The 17,027-nt window shown below is 44.9% G+C and overlaps 1 protein-coding gene across 2 annotated transcripts; it reads right to left on the bottom strand.

Annotated features, from left to right (window-relative positions):
• Positions 1 to 325: 325 nt before the first annotated feature.
• Positions 326 to 5,036, bottom strand: PRF1 (perforin 1). Of its 2 annotated transcripts, XM_082424503.1 has the most exons (3): positions 4,879 to 5,036; positions 2,900 to 3,442; positions 326 to 1,970 (listed from the first exon to the last, which is right to left on the bottom strand). In XM_082424503.1, the coding sequence occupies exons 2-3, from the start codon at positions 3,436 to 3,438 to the stop codon at positions 842 to 844; spliced, it is 1,668 nt and encodes a 555-aa protein (XP_082280629.1). In that variant the 5' UTR covers positions 3,439 to 3,442; positions 4,879 to 5,036; the 3' UTR covers positions 326 to 841. The 2 variants fall into 2 exon arrangements, with proteins under 2 accessions (XP_082280629.1, XP_082280628.1); XM_082424502.1 differs by having other exon boundaries at positions 2,900 to 5,036.
• Between the last annotated feature and the right edge of the window lie 11,991 nt (positions 5,037 to 17,027).

Below are 17,027 nucleotides of genomic sequence, written 5' to 3'. Positions count from 1 at the left end.
CCCACCCCCACCCTGGATAAGACGTGCCCTTCGGTTCACCAGAATCCTCACCATTCCCTCTTGTTTCTCGGCTCGGAGCTGAATGCGCATTGGCATTTATCACTGTTTATGCTGCTGTCTCTTGAATCAAAGAGTTATGAGGAAAGTAAAATATTTTGGGTCCCCCCATTTCCAGCCAAAGTGGAAAAATAGTTTATTTACATTATTTGCCTACCCCTGGGGTCAACCACCTGTTCTATTGGGTAGGGTGGCTAATGTAGAAGTTTATCTCCAAGGCTGTGTTTGGTCTCCATCCTCTCCTCTGCCACAACCAACACCATCATGGTCACCGTCACATCACATTTATTGGTCCTCTGTCAGGCTGTGTACACAATGAGACAGGTCAAGAGAGCTCTGGATTTGTCTGAGAGGCAAAGCTTGGTGGGCAAAGAAAACAGAGCAAACAGAGCAGCTGGGGCCAAAGGGGTTAGATCTAATATGATGAAGAATTCACCACACTAGAAGAGGGGCTGCAAGGGAATGGTACACATGACACCAGGCAGCCTGGTGGGAACAGTCTCTTGGCCTTCTGCCCAGCTCCTGACCTGAGCTGGGACCTGTGTAGCAGTGGCTGTAGGGCGTGGCCCAACTCCAGCTCATTTCTGGGCCTTGAGAATATCAAAGAGCTAAGGTAGTTTGGACAGAGTGACTCAGGGCTGGCCTGTAAATTCAGCCACCTCGCTGAAAAAAAAAAAAGCCTCAGTTTTCCAACTGTCTAATGGGGATATGGAGATAGGCCCTCTGGGTCCCTTCGTGAGACCCCTCCAATTCGGCACACTGGTCCTCTCAGGGCCCACTGCTCTCACCACACTGGCCCACTCCGGTTTCCTGGAGGATCCCCCAGAAGCCCTTGGGGGGCGTACTCCAGGCACGTCCCCCCCGTCAGGTGAGGTAAGCACTTAGCATGGTAGGAGAATCTCAGGTGACCGTGCTTCAGGTGGCACTTCACCTCGTGTGAGCCAGACTTTGGAGTCTGGTCACAGGTACCGAGAAGGTCATCGTCCCAGCCAGAGTCTGCATCCCAGACCTGCACCCTCAGGGGGCCCCCTGTGGACAGGACCACATCCCCGAAGTCCAGCTGTGTCATCCACCTGGGGTGGTTATCGTTCTGCACTGTGTCGGTCCTCAGCTCCCGGCCGCCGAAGAAGACCTTCAGGTAGGCGTCCGTGGCAGTGGTCCAGTCTCCCCACAGACCCGTCGCCAGGAAGTTCATGACCTCCAGGTGGGCCAGGCCCCTCTTCCTGGGACAGCAGTCCTGGTTGGTGGCCGCCGAGCCATGGCACATGCACTGGCACGGGTCCTTAGGGTTCTTGCGCCGCCCCGGGGGGCACGGGCGGCTGCAGTCCCTCCAGCGTGCCCTGTCCGTCACGTACTTGCTCACAGCCTGCCTGAGCGCCTCCCGCCGCGGGTCCCGGCTGTCCAGGAGCAAGTGGAGCGGCTCTAGTGTGTAGTCCACCAGGCCGGGGCTGTCCTGCAACGAGGCCACCCAGGCTGAGAACTGCTCGGGCCCAGCCTGGTTCCCGAACAGCAGGTCATGCACGGACGTGTGGTGGCCGCCAACGACCTCAGAACAGCGTTCCCGGTAGGCCTGGTGGAAGGAGGTCCCCATCTTGTGCTGTTTCTTCTTCTCCTCACACTCCTTGAATGCCGACGAGGCACTGGCGTGGCTTCTTATGCTGACCTCGGCCTCGACGGCCAGGCAGTCCTCAACCTCCTGGGCCGTGAGCCCTTCCAGGGCCAGCTCGCAGGTGCGCAGGGCGGTGAGGGCTGAGACGCGGCCGCCCAGCTCCATGGACCGGATGAAGTGGGTGCCATAGCTGGAGATGAGCCTCCGGTAGTCAGGCTCGGTGGAGATGTTGAAGTGGGGGGGCAGGGTCTTGAGGGCCCTCTTGAACTCAGGGTGCAGTGGGGGAGTGTGCACCAGGTGGAAACTGAGGGGAGAGAAAAACATCAGATGGGCCCAGCGGTGGGTAGTGTTTTCCCCTAAATAACTCCTGTGAGATTGCCCAAGGTCACATTAAGTGGCAGAACTAGGGCTTGGACCCAGGTGGCCTGGCTCCAAAGCTCAAGCTCTGAACCACCAAGGAAACCCACCCTGCCCGTTGCCCCTTGGTGACCTAGGTACTTTGTATAGGTATTTTTGTCTTTCTTTTTCAAAAAAAGATTTTTCTTTTCTAATTTTAAAAGCGATGGTACGACACCGATGGTATCTCTCTGGCTTTGGAACCTAGTCCTGTGTCCTTTGTCTGTCTATCCCCTGGGTTGGGCCTTGTATACCTGGGCTTCTGACAACTCTGGCCACGCAGGCAGGAGCGCCCTGTCTCACTGTGTGGGAAACATGGCCTCCCGTGAGGAAAGTCAGCGGGGGTGGGTGACTCTGGGTCCCATGGAGACCGTGCATTTCTTTGGGTGACTAGGTCCCTGAGGGCTCAGGGCATGGCTACTGTTGTTCAACCTGTAGCCCGAGTTCTTAGCACAGAGCCTGGCAAGGAGGAAATGAAGAGTGCTTGAGCGGATGAAAGAGGCCCAGGGACAGGAGGGACCCAGCCAGGCCTCCTGCCCGCAGGAAGCTAGCAATGCCCAGGGAAGTGGCGGTTGGGTGCTCAGTAGACCAGACTGGCACCATCTGGGGCTCTGAGCATAGCCTTGCTCGCTTGCCCTCCACCTGTTCTCTCCCTGGGTTCTTCCAGGTCAGGGCCTCAGGGAAGGGGGTACGTGAGAACCAGGACTGCCATCTCCTCCTGGCAGAAGCGGCCGCCAGCTCCCCACGCTGCCAATCCAGGGCTCCCAGACCACCCCGAGTTTCCCACGCCTTTTCCAAGTCCCATCCAACCTCCACTCCCCCGACCCCGGCGCTCACCTGTAGAAGCGACACTCCACTGAGTCCAGGCTGAAGCGGTACTGGTCCTGGTGAGTCTTCTGGGCCGCGAAGTTGGCTGCCTGGGAGTGGGAGCCCGCCACGGTCACGCGCACGTTGCTGCTGGGCTTGGGAGTCACGTCCAGCCCCACCTGCCAGTCGTTACGGATGCTGTTGGCCGCCTCCCCAGCCACCTCCTCCGTGGAGCGACCCTCATCCTTGACCACTTTGCGGTTGCAGCCCGAGCCCTGGGCGCGCCAGTCGGTGAGCGCCAGGGGCAGGCGCTGGAGGGCGCCCTGCTGCAGGGCGTTGCGGCAGAGGGTACAGGTGCCGTCGGGCCGAAGGAAGTGCTGTGTGTCCACCGGGAAGGAGCCTGAGCGCCGGAGGCTGGTCACATCCACGCCCTCCCCTGCCAGCCAGGAGCCGGGCACGAACTTGAGGTTGCGCCGGCACTCAGAGCGTGCGGCCGTGTAGCAGGGGGCAGGGGCGGGTGTGGGCAGAAGCAGGAGGAGAATGCCGGGGAGGAGCACTCGGGAGGCCATGGAGCTGTGGAGACAGAGGGCAGACGCTGTGGGCAGGGGCATGGAGGAGGGCCGACCCCTCCTCCCACTGTAGCTTATCAGGCCGTATGGGATGGGGAGGGAATGCGATATCTCTTAAGTCATCGGATGTCAGAGCTGGCATGGCCTTTACAAACCTGGTCCACCCCCTACATTGTACAGATGGACCCAAAGAGGGGAGTGGACTTGCCCAAGGTCACACAGCCAGCAGGAGACCCTTGCTAGGATTTCACTATTTAAGGCCAAATGGGAATCCAGATGGATGGTTTTGTCCCCACGACCACAGCTACAGCTGGTGGGGAGGGGGCTCTGCGTGCAGAGGAGGGGACGGAGAGTAGCTGTAGAAGATTTGGGGAGGAATCTGGGGAATCTGGGAACTCTAGGGAAGCCTGGATTCTGGAGAGGTATTATTGTGGACCCAAGAACAAGCATGCTTTCTTCCCTCACCTCACCTCTCTCATTATCTCCCCCCACCCCCATTAAGCCCTTAACAGAATTGGAAAAGATTGCATCACCCTCATTCTCCCCATTTCCCCTTTGGGGCCCTCTCTCTGAGCTCATGGAAGAACATCAGCCTGAATTCTAGAATAAAAGCTGCCTATGCGCCTGTGCCCCTAGATCCTGTGTGGGGAGGGGCCGTTCGGTTTGCCCTCCTCCTCATGCTTGTCTCCTCTTTGGCACTCCCTGCCACGCTCTTCGGGAATCTGGCCATGTCTGCAAGCTGCCTATTGCCGACTCTCGGACAATGCTTAGCTCAAAGGTTCTTCCTCAGTTTGAGGTGGCTCTGGAGCGTCACTGGGCCTGCTTATGATCTGGAATCTCCTCTCTCTACCCCAGTCCGAACTGAGCTCCTCAGACGCCTCTCCACTCTGGCACCTGCCAGGGACAGCGGCTTGTCTGAGGCCCGGGGGATTACGGACAGCAGGAACTTCCCCTGTATTCCAGCTGGAACCTTCTGTGCCTTACCTAAAGGAGTGGCTTGAATGGTGGAATTCTAGGCAAAATGGCAGGCGCCAGGGAGGTAAATAGGAGAAGGGGAGTCTTTTGAAGGCCCCCCGATCATCTTGCTTAGGCAGCCAGCGTAGTTCATAACCTTAATCTAAAGAACTCAGTCTCCATCCTGAACCCGGGGAGCCTGTTTCCAGCTTTCTTAGTTTTAACTGTCAGCATTTGAAGGGGCCTTAAAGACTGTGTACTCTAACCTCTTCATTTTGTATAAGAGAAAACTGAAGCCCAGGGTGGGCATGAGGCTGCCCAGCGAGTTAGTGACAGAGCACAGTCTGGACCCAAGTCTCTTGCCTTATGGGTTACAGCACTTCCTGCTCCATCAGGCTCTTCCCCAGACAGAGCAGCCCTACTCTTGTGCCCCTCTGTCCCCACTCAGAGGCTCCCAGCCTCCCTGACCCCCTGCTTCCTCCCTACCTGGAGTCCTGTGTCGAGATGGTCCTACGCAGACACCCTCTCTCCCCACGGGAGGCTCCTGAAATGGTGGTGCAGCCCCCCAGGCCACAGTTCACATCTCATCACGCAGGCCACAGTTCACATCACTTCTGCTTCCTGCCCCGCCCCCCAGCTCTAGTCATGGGTCCCCTTTGCTCTCCCCCGCCCACCGGCACCCAGCCTTCCCTCACCTCCTCATCCGGCCTGCTGACAGCCCTCAGGAAGCAAGCCGAGGGGGCCAGAGGCTCATGTGCCAAGCAGAGCTGCCTGGGGCATGGGAACCCGGGGCAAACAGGTGAGGTTTAGGGAGTGGAGCGAGAACACAGGGGTCTGAGAGCTTCGCGATTCAGCTGTGGTGTTGATGACAGGCCAGCAGGGAACAGCTTCCCTGCTTCTCCCTGCGGCATCGCACGTGTGGGCTGTCAGAGGCAGTACAGAGGGGGAGCTCGGAACCGGTCCGCCTGGGCTGGGGCCAGCTCGGGTGCGCACTAACTGTGTGGCCTCATCAGCTTCTTTAGCCTCTCTGTGCCTCAGTTTCCTCATCTCAAACTGGGGATGATATTAGCGCAGACCCCATGGGTTGTGAAGAATTGGGGAGTTTCTACGTGTGAAGTGCTCAGAGCAGCGCCTGGCCCTCTGTGAGTGTTAAAGCACGTGACCGTTCCCTCCTCCCAGGGCAGTGGGGAGAAAATAAATGTTGTTCACATCTCCTTGCCCACTTCCTGCCCACACCTGCACCCCAGCCCAGGCCAGGTTCTGGGCCCCAAACGCGTACCCCAGGACTGGGTCTCCTGCTCCTCACTTTGTGAGGAGGACCAGTGGCCTCGCTGGTCTCCAGCCTCCTCCCTAGCCCTGGTCTGTGCACCCATAGTGCAGGGGGGCTGGCAGCTGGGCGACACTGCTGGGAAGAGAGACTTGGGTGAGGCCAGAGGCCTGGGGCCTTCTCCAACCTTTGTCTTACGTGAGGTTTCCATGGGTTGAGTGACTCACAGGGCAACTTCTGGGGGGCAAAGTCATACTGGTCTGAGGTGGAGATAGCTGGGTAAGTGGGGGACCGTTCTTGTGAGTGCACCCTCTAACCGCGTTAGTGACAGGAAAAAATAGCCACAGGCCCCAGACCACATGTGACACCATGGGATGGCTCATCCCTTGAGTTTACGTCCCCCACTGTGTCCCCTGCTCTTACGGGAACTGGGGTTTAAACTGGCTTCTCGAAACCCAGCCCCATCTCCTCCCCACAATGTCCCCCTCCCTCTCCTAGAATTTGCGGCCTCCCGACCCCCTTCTAGCTCCTGCCCGCGGCCTAAGTCAGATATCCAGGCTGTGAGGAGTTTAGTTTTGACCGCGCTCAGAAGACCAGTTTGAGGGGCGTGGAACCCTGCAGAAAATCTGTAGGAAGAGAAAGGTGAGGTAGGGGAGACAGGTTCTAATCCCAGCTTCGATGCAAACTTGCTTTGTGACTCTTGGCCGTAGAGTTTTAACCCCTTTCTAGGTTCGTTTCCTCATCTATAAAATCAAAGGGAGGACGTCGGGATTCCTAAGGATCCTAATGATGAAATGTGCATTTAGCAGTTTTCACTCGGCGTATGAAGTGGCGAATGTCCAAGAGATGCTGGGCGGGGGTGGGGGGGTGGTCCATGAAAGAGTAGTGATGACTCTGAAGGTTACAACGCCTGACTTTGGCCTGTGTAGCTGATGACAGCTGTCCTCTCCGGCTGAAACTTAGCACTTGACATGTGTTTTAATCACAGTTCTTCCACAGAGACATAAGATGCAATTTTCAGACACCATCTGTACGGTTTATTATTAACAACTTTGTTGAAATATAATTCACATACCATACAATTCACCCATTTAAAGTGTACGGTTCAGTGGGTTTTAGTATATTCGCAGAGTTGTGCAACCATCCCCACGATCAATTTTAGAACGTTTTCATCGCTCCCCCAAAGAAACCGTGTACCCGTTAGCAGTCACTGCTCCTTCCCTTGACACCAATCTACTTTCTGTCTCTATGGATTTTCCTGTTAACTGAATCACACAGGATGTGACTTTCTGTAGCTGGCTTATTCCACGTAACATAATATTTTCAAGGTTCATCCAAGCTGTAGTACGTATCAATACTGTATTCCTTCTATTGCTGAATAATATTCCATTGTATGGACATACCACATTTGTTTATCCATTTATCAGTTGGTGGACATTTTGGTTATTTTCACTTTCTGGCTACTGTGAATAATGCTGCTATGGACATTTGTGTACAAATTCTTTGTCTGTACATATGTTTTCATTTCTCTTGGATCTATATGTAGGAGTGGAATTGGTGGGTCTACAGTAACTCTTTAGGAACTGTTTTCCTACGTGGCTGCATCGTTTTACATTCCCACCAGCAGTGTATGCGGGTTCCAACTTCTCCACATCCTTGTTATTATCTGACTTTTTGATTATAGCCATTCTTATATGTGTGAAGTGTTGTCTAATTGTGGTTTTGATTTGGATTTCCCCAATGGCTAATGATGTTGAGCATCTTTTCATTTGCTTATTGGTCACTTGTATATCTTTTTTGGAGCAATGTCTATTTGAGTCATTTGCCCATTTTTGAATTGGGTTATTTGTCTTCTTATTATTGATTTATAATAGTTCTTTATTTCAGATTCTAGACCCTTATCAGGTATATGATTTGCAAATGTTTTCTCCTATTCTCTGAGTTGTTTTTTCACTCACTTGATGGTGTCCTTCGAAGCATGAATGATGTTAATTTTGATGAAGCCCAATTTATCTATTTTTTTCTTTTGTTGGTTATACTTTTAGTGTCATATCTAAAAGTCTTTGCTTAACCCAAGGTCATGAAAAACCCTGTGTTTTCTTCTAAGAGTCTTATAGATAGCTCTTACATTTAGGCCTGTGATCTACTTGGAGTTTATATTGTGTATGGAAAGGGGTCCACCTTCATTCTTATGCACGTGGATATAGTTTTGAAATATATTTTTTTGAGGTTACAAAATGTTTACTCTTGACAGAAAAGCTCCATGGATACTGTACACAGAATGCATGAGAAAGATACTGATCCTGAGGACATCTACTTATACAAACTATACCTACTGCAAGCACGAACTGTAATGAAAGGAAGGAGGTCCTTTAACAAATCCAGTGTTTAGATTGTACTTACTGTGCATATTTTAGAGATCCAAAATGCAGTCCCAGGCGTTGTTCCCTTCATCCTGTGATCATTCTTTGTTCCCTTTTCTTTACAGATTTGTGAAACTTTGGGATTCTTCCTCACCCCTCAAATGAGTTATCCATAGTTATTCTCGAGTTATCACCTTCAGTCTCATGAAATAAGTTGAAGAGTTTTTCCACTTTCTCCATGCTATGGCAGAGTCTGTAGAAGGCTCAGTTTTTGTAGTTGGGTAGATTTGTAACTGCAGGGTCCGTGTCTTCAATAGCTCTGTTCAGGTTCTCCAGCTTTTTTTCTGGTATCGGTTTTGACAAGTTACATTTTTCTAGGAAACCTTCTTGTCTGTAAAATTTCACACTTGTGGGCATGAAGTTATTTACAACAGTCTCTCTCTTTCTCTTAAAAGTTTTTTTTTCTGAATCAGTAGTGATACCCCCTTTTTAGATTATAATTTTTATTATGGTTTTTCTCTTTTTTCCAGATCATTCTTGTTAAAGATTTTTATGTATTTTCGTTACTTGTCTCAAAGAATCTGCTCATGGCTTTATTCATCCTCTCTATTGTATCATTGTTTTCCATTTTGTTCATTTCATTCTTATATTTTTATTTCCTTCCTTTTTCCTGTATTCTTTGGGCTTCTTCTATTGTTCTTTTTCTAATGTCTTGAGATGAATCCTTAGTTCATTAACTTTCACTCTTCTTTTTTGAACTGATGTTTAACTGACGTATAACATTATTATTAGTTTCTGGTGTACAACATAACAATTTGATGTTTGTATATATTGTGAAATTATTACTACAGAAAGTCTAGTTAACATCCATCACCTTACTTAGTTACAAAATCTTATTTTTTACTTGTGATGAGAACTTTAAAGATCTATTCTCTTAACAGCTTTCAACTATGCAATACAGTATGATTAACTGTAGTCACCATGCTGTAGATTACATCCCCATGACTTATTTGTGGCTGGAAGTTTGTACCTTTTGGCCTCCTTCACCCATCTCACTGACCCCCCAACCCCTGCCAATTTGTCCTCTGTACTTACAAGTTTGGCTTTTAAAGAGAAGAGTCCATATATAAATAAGATCATATGGTACTTGTCTTTCTCTGTCTGACTTATTTCACTTACCATAACATCCTTAATGTCCATCCATGCTGTTGCAAATGGCAAGATTTCCTTCTTCTTTATGGCTGAATAATAATTATAAATATATATGTTTGTATATGTGTCTGTCTATCATCTATCTGTAATTTTCTTAATTTTCTTTATCCATTCATCCATCAATGGACACTTAGGTTGTTTCTGTATCTTGGCTCTTGTAAATAATGCTGCAGTGAACATGGGGGTGCAGATACCTTTTCAAGTTAGTGTTTTTGTTTTCTTTGGACAAATACCCAGAAGTGGAATTACTGGATTAGACTTTCTTCTTTTTTAATGTAAGCATTTAAGCTTCTCCATTTCTCTAACAATCTTTCTAACTGCATCTCTAAGGTTTTGGTATGAAGTATTTTCATTATTGCCTAGTTTCTTCATATTTTCTAAATTTCCTTATGATTTTTCTTTGACCAGTGAGTTATTTTTTTAAGTGTGCTTTTTACATTTTGAATAAAATGGAGTTTTATTTATTTATTTATTCAAATTTTGGCTGTGTTGGGTCTTTGTTGCTGCATACGGGCTTTCTAGTTGCCGTAAGCAGGGGCTACTCTTCGTTGCGGTGCGCGGGCTTCTCATTGTGGTGGCTTCTCTTGTTGCGGCGCATGGGCTCCAGGCGCACAGGCTTCAGTAGTTGTAGCGCATGGGCTTAGTTGCTGTGCGGCATGTGGGATCTTCTCAGACCAGGGCTCGAACCCGTGTCCCCTGCATTGGCAGGCGGATTCTTAACCACTGTGCCACCAGGGAAGTCCAAAAATGGAGTTTTAAATACTATCTTTTGGTTATTGATTTCTAACATAGTTGCATTGTAGTCAGAACATGTTGCCTATATGACAGCCATTCTTTGATGGTTGTTGAAATTTCCTCTGTGGTCTATTAAATGTTAAGTTTTTGTAAATGTTCCTATGTATTTGAGAAAAATATCTATTTGCTAATTTTTGGTTGCAGGGTTCTATGTTCAAATCTATTGGTTTGTCGATATACTAATTACTGAGAGAATCATTAAAATCTCCCACTGTGAAGACATTCAACATCTGTAGGTTCCTCCCTGCAGCTAGAGTTCTGTCAACTTTTGCTTTAGGTTTTGAGGCTGTTTTATGAAACAAGTGTAGTATCATTTTGCCTTCCTGGTGAATTGAACTCTTTGTGTAGTGACCCTTTTAATTCCAAGTAATGTTTTTAGCCACAGTATCAATTTTGTCTCATATTAATAGAGCTAGCCCAACTTTTTTTTACTATTGCTATTTTAGACTGTGGTAGGTTACACATAACATAAAATTTACTATCGTAATCATTTTTAACTGTACCGACTTTCTTTTGATTAGTACTCACTATGGAGATCTATCTTACTTTCAAACTCCTTGTGTTCTTATGTTTTAAGTGGGTTTCTGTTAAACATATTTAGATTTTGTTTTGTCATCCAATCTGAGTAACTACATAACTGCATTAAGTCCATTTACATTTATTGTGATTATTGTTCTGTTAGAGTTTATTTCTGCCATCATGTGTTATGTTTTTTCATTGTCCTGCTTCTTCTTTGCTTCCCTTTCCGCACTCCTTTCCTGCCTTCTTTTATGATAGATTGACTAAACTTTTAAAAAACTACATTCTTTTCCCTCTCATGGCTTAGATCTCAGAATCTTTCTGATTCTTTAGTGGTTACCCATAAAAATGCTAACATGCATTCGTCTCAAGATCTAACATTCTTTACTGTTATTCTCCTTTCCAGGGATACTTAGTATGCTGTTATCTAAAATCACCCTTTCTCTTTCTGAGGATTATTTTTTCTGGTATTTTAGTTCTAGCTTACTTTTCCTCTACTAAATTAGTCATTGGTACTATTACTTGATACAGTCAATGTTTGTTTATATTTACCTACACATTTACCAATTTCTTTTCTCATTATTCTCTGGGCTTCCTTTGGGGATAATTCTCCTTTTTCTTAAAGTGCACACATTAGAAGGGCGTCAGTGGGTGTCTCTGGTGGCACACACTCTCAGTTTCTGTTTGCCTGAAATGTCTTTGTTGCACCCTTGTTTTTGAATCATAATTTCAGCTGACTGACACTTTGAAGTTGTTGCTGGTTGACATCTCTCAGCACTTTGAAGTTACTTCACTGTTTCTGGCTTCCATTGTTGCTGTTGTTTAATTGTCATTACTTTTATAGAGAATTTGTCTTTTTGGGGTGAGGGAGGCACTGTTTTTAAGATCTTTTCATTTTTGATTTTCTGAAATTGTACAACAAAGTATGTATCCAGATATGAATTGCTTTTAATTTATCTTGTTTGGGATTTGTTCTTCCTGTACCTGAGGATTCACATCTTTCATCATTCTGGAAAATTATGAAAACATCTTGGCCATTATCCCTTCATATATTCCATCTCCCTCATTCTCTCTATTTTTTAATTTTGTAATGAACAATATAATAGGCCTTCTCACTGTCTCTTCCTGGTCTGTTATACTCTTTCTTGTCTACTTTTTGTCTCTCTGTACTGTGTTCTCATTATTTTTCTCTAGTTCTTTGTTTCAGTTCACTGATTCTTGCTTTAGCTTTGTCTAATGTGCTATTTAATCCATCCATTGAGTTTTTAAATTAGGTAATACATTTACCAAGATGCAAAAATCAAAACAATATAAAAAGATATATAGTGATTAAAATCCTTCCTGCTCCTTTACCCACCTGCCCCCCCCCCCAACTTACCTCCACAGGTGCCACCTTTTTCCTTTTCTTTTTTCTTTTTTTTAGTTTCTTTGGTGTCTTCTCAGAATTTTTTCACACTGATACAAGCAAATACTAGTAGAAATGTTTTCTTATTTTCTCCCTTTCTCACACAAAAGGAAGCATGTTATACATCTTGCTTTGTACTTTGATTTTGTTATTAAATAGTATAGTTTGGAGATATTTACATATCAGCACATAGTTTTCTCATTCTTTTATTTTTAAACACTTGTATAGTATTTTATTATATGGATGAACAATAACTTATTTGGCCAGCCTCCTATTGATGGACATTTGAGTTGTTTACAGCCTTTTTCTCTTACAAACAATGCTGCAGTGAATAACCTTGTACATATCTTATTTTGGGTATGTGCAGATGTATCTGTGTATAAATTTCCAGAGGTTGAATTGCTGGGTCAGAACCTTATATATGTTCAATTTTGTTATAAACTACATGTATACATGCACACATGCATACACATATACATACATATGTACATATGTTACACATATACATATAGAGTATATATATACATACATATGTACATATATACATATATATATACACTCCATAGAGCTGGCATCGGTTTTCACTCCTACAGCAATGCATGAGTGGACCTGTTTTCCTTAGCCTTATCTACAGAGTATGTGGTCAAACTTCCAGATTTTTGTTTAGTTCATTTTTACTTTCAGTGATTTATTATTTACTTATAAACTCTCTGTTTCATTCTGTTCCAACTTTTGTGATTATGTTTTCTATTCCTTTAAAAAAGTTTAAAAACATTCAAACATACTCATTTAAAATTTTATGTCTAGTCATGCCAATACCTATAACCCTTGGTGTATCAAATCCTTTATGTTGTTATATCAGCTGACTCTCTCCCCTCTTAGTGGCTTGTATCCTTGAGCGTTTTGCTTGTAAGTTTAGATTGTGAGCTCATGCTTGATTGTCTGTATCTGTGGGAATCCCACAAAGCCTGGGTTGAGAAATTCCTCCAAAGTAGGTTTGCTTTGGTTTTATGAGGCACCTCCCAGTTTTACCAACCCATCTATTTGTATTAATTTTTTGGCTTGGCATATTCTAACCCATACATGTGGTGTAAATTTGGACCTCAAATGAAGGGGGAGGGGTAGGTCTGTGGTTATGATGTTTTAGGAGAGATTTTGTCCTTCCACTCAGGTTTGAGAGTGAGACAAACAAGTATCTTTCTTGACTCCCTTTCCCAGTAAATACTTTCTTTTTATAGTCTCCCCTTTCATTGACATTATTAGCCCTTTGAGCATTAATTTAGGTTTTATGTGGGATGATCTCAGCTTCATTTCTCCTACCCCACCCCCGTCCCTAAGACATGATTGCCTTTTACTCCTCTGGTCATTATAACTTGGGGTCTGGTTTTCCTGGATAGGCACATGCCCTCAGGGCATCCATGGCTGGTCTGCCTGATTTTCTCCCTAGTTATTACTTCTTTGGTTTTGGCTCCTTGGGATTTCTCTTACTTATTTTAAATCTCATCTATGTTTTCTGATACATGTCACTATATTTAATTTGACCTTTCTAGGTGTTTTGCGGCAGGGGAGATTTTAAGGATAATTATTCTGTAGTATTTGATCTCACAAATATTTTTCATTCAATAAATGTTTTATTCATATTTATTCAAATATTCCTATTCAAATAAAATAACACCTACTCTGTGCTAGACTATTTTATTCTATTTTTTCTATTTTTTTCCAAAAGATTCAAAAGCCTCTGATAAGTATAGCAACCACCAGCGAGTTCATACACTGTTAAATTAATGGAAACTTTTTCCTGTTTTAACAAAGAGATCTAAGCATGGTGGATGCTGACATTTTCATGTGAAATCAACCCAACTTGGACAGCACTGAGAGGGCATTTGTAACACCCTTGCTTTGAGGTTCACCCCACCACATTAATATCTACTGAGAAGTCGCTATTAATAAAACAGGAATGTAGAATGCTAATGTGTATATCATAGAAGTGAGTAGTAGAAGTAGAATCTCCTGCTTTTTTTTTTTTTTAAATCAGTAGAGATAATGAGGGTTGCTGTAAGGATATATTACTGTGGGAATCTTTCAGAATGCTGGAACTACAAAGACAGCAGGCTCCTCCCTCTCTCCTGTCCTTTCTGTATTTCTCTTTCAGACTTTGCAGTCTCTCATCTCCTCTTCTTTCTCTGCTCCTTTCTTCACTTTTCACTAGGTGCCTTCTTGGCTCACTCATTTGCTTCAGTGGTCCCTTCATGGCTGTTTAAACATGGCAGCCCAGCCTTCCCAGTTGCCTCCCATGGCTCACTCTTTTGATTTTGTATAGCATGGACTTTACAATTTACAAAGACTGTCACATACATTATTGAATGTACCCCTAACAATGTTGTGACATAAGCAGAATGTTGTTATTCCTAATTATTTTATTTAATGAAAGACTGAGACCCAGCAAGAAGTACTTGCCCAGCATTACACAGCCAACAAGTGACAGAGCAGGGACCAAACCCAGGTTTTCTGGCTCAAGGCTGGGTCTTTCTCAGGAGCCCAGTTCACATACAGCTGCCTAGTAAGTCCACATCCAAGTGAAATTCCAACGTCTGGAAAAATTGGATTTCTAACTGATCAGTGAGCTCCCAATCTTCTGATATTTCTATTAAAGAACAGTAGGTCTGGGATTTCTCTGTGAGAGTGGTGGCCTCAGATTATAGAGTTTAGAAAATTGGTGTGGGTTTTGTGAATGTCTTGAGGGCCATGCTTGGCCATGTCTGGGAGTTTTGTAATGGGTTACTAGTGGCCAAGGGCTTGTGAAAATATAAACGTCTCACTAAGCTTAAAGCTGAATGGAAAAAAAAAAAAAAGTTCTGAGTAAGAGTCTGACTAATGGCTCTTTGGAAGAAATTGAGCAGTGTCTGAGACTTTTCCATGTGCCTTTCAGCTAGAAAAGTTTTGTCTTAAAACCCTGAAGCCTTATGCATTTGACCAGCACAAAGTACTGTGCACATTCATCTATGGTAACTCACCGAGGAAGTCTTTACTGACCACCTACTATATGCTAGGTGCTGATGATTACAGAGCCACACAAGATAGGATTCTGTCTTTAATGGGGACTACAGTCCAGAGAAGTTTTAGCACCATGGTTGAGTTTATAGTCTTGGGAGCCAGACTGCCTGGTCAAACAAAATCACTGCTGTATCCCAACTAACAATCAACCTTGGATAAGTATCTAATCTCTTTAAGCCTCAGTGTCCTTATATGTAAAATAAGGCCAATAATTGTACCTATCCAACTATGCCTATAACTCAAAGTATTGCTGTGGAGATTAAAAGGTAATGTACGTACAGGGCTTAGCACAGAGTAAAAGATCTAAATAAAAGGTAGGTCATTGGCATAAAATTTTAAAGGGGGTTTGGGATATGTGGCTTAGAAATGAGGAGCTTCAGTGGTCCAGAGTAGTGGTTTTAGGTTCAGTTAACCCACTGATGTCACAAGACTCAGACGCTCTTGAAGGATTGGTAGGTGGCAGACGTGGTGGCAGACATGGTGCATTGGTAGGTGGCAGACATGGTTTTCAGGGGGCGGAATAGCAGGAGCGATGGCATGGAGGCAGGAAAGAGAGACTCACATCAAGGAAGTAGCTTGTGTTTATGAGTAGGACTAGTATGTAGGAAAAATGGGTAGGTATTAATGATTATAATTATTATAAATATCCCATATATATATATTTTAATTTATTAACTTATTTATTTTTAGCTGCATTGGGTCTTTGTTGCTGCACATGGGCTTTCTCTGGTTGCGGCGAGTGGGGGCTACTCTTTGTTGCAGTGCGTGGGCTTCTCATTGCGGTGGCTTCTCTTGTTGTGGAGCATGGGATCTAGGCGCATGGGCTTCAGTAGCTGTGGTTCGTGGGCTCTAGAGCACAGACTCGGTAGTTGTGGCGCACGGGCTTATTTGCTCCGTGGCATGTGGGATCTTCCCGGACCAGGGCTCGAACCCGTGTCTCCTGCATTGGCAGGCGGATTCTTAACCACTGTGCCACGAGGGAAGTCCAAATATCCCATATTTAACACTATCTGCCAGGCAACTTGAGAAGTACTTTAAAATTATGATGTAAATTAATCCTCCCAGTAGCACATGAAATCTCCCCATGGAACGTTGAAACTTGCCAGCCAAATATCCCTTTTAGGACAAAGCCCTACGCTGAGGAGAAATGGCTGGGAGTGGAATCCAAACCAAACAGGACAGTGAGGAACCAAGTAAAGAGAAGATCCAGGTAAAAGTAGGGGAGTGTAACAGGAAGCAGTTCTCAAACTCCTCCGAAGCCACATTTTAAAGCCATTTTCCAGTGCAACAGAAGGGGGAGCCCTAGAGTCATGAATCTTGGCCAAGAAATATGCCCATTCTTCCCATTCACGAGTACAGGGAAACCTACCTGACTTAAACACGGGCAGCAGAAAAGAGTTGAGGGAAGGAACCCAGCCCCACTCAAGGTTCAAATAAGAAAAGGGACTAATGAACATAAACAGGTCATCAGACAATGAGGTTCTCTAGAAAGGCATGCCTACAAAACAAATGACATTTTTACTTTAATATTTCAAAATGAGCTAAAAGAATTTTTTAAAAAAATGACTGAAGGTATGCAATTAAAGCATAACACAGGATCATAAAAATTCATAAATGAGATGATTGGACAAAAGGAAGACTTGAAAAGAGTTCACGTAGAATTTAGTAAGGAGAAACTATTTTTCTTTTCTAAAAAGAAAAACCATCTCAGAAATGCAAACAAGAGAATACAAGAGTGAATAAATAACACAAATAATATCATAAGAGAAATAGAAGATGAAAAGAAGGAAAAAGAAATAAAAATAAACTGGAGAATCGGGAGAGAAAAGATATGAGAGAAAATGATAGATATGGAAGAGAAGATCCAGCCTGTGTATAAAAGAGAACCTAAGGAAGAAGATTCAAGCAACGGAACAGAGTAAATACACAATCATAATGAAAGACTTTAATTTACTTCTCTCTGTAACTGATTAAATAAGTAGACAGCAATAAAATCAGTAAAGATATAAAAGATTTGAAC

This window comes from Balaenoptera physalus (genome assembly GCF_965194825.1).
Source record: "Balaenoptera physalus genome assembly, chromosome: 14".
Classification (NCBI taxonomy): domain Eukaryota; kingdom Metazoa; phylum Chordata; class Mammalia; order Artiodactyla; family Balaenopteridae; genus Balaenoptera; species Balaenoptera physalus.
The sequence above is the reverse complement of the archived record's forward strand: the minus strand, read 5'-3'. Positions and strand labels throughout refer to the sequence as shown.

Coding starts and splice junctions, on each gene's coding strand:
- PRF1 (XM_082424502.1), bottom strand. CDS start 3,480: ATGCCCCTGCCCACAGCGTCTGCCCTCTGTCTCCACAGCTCCATGGCC. Junction 1,971..2,899: donor GTGGAGTGTCGCTTCTACAG/GTGAGCGCCGGG, acceptor CTCTCCCCTCAG/TTTCCACCTGGTGCACACTC.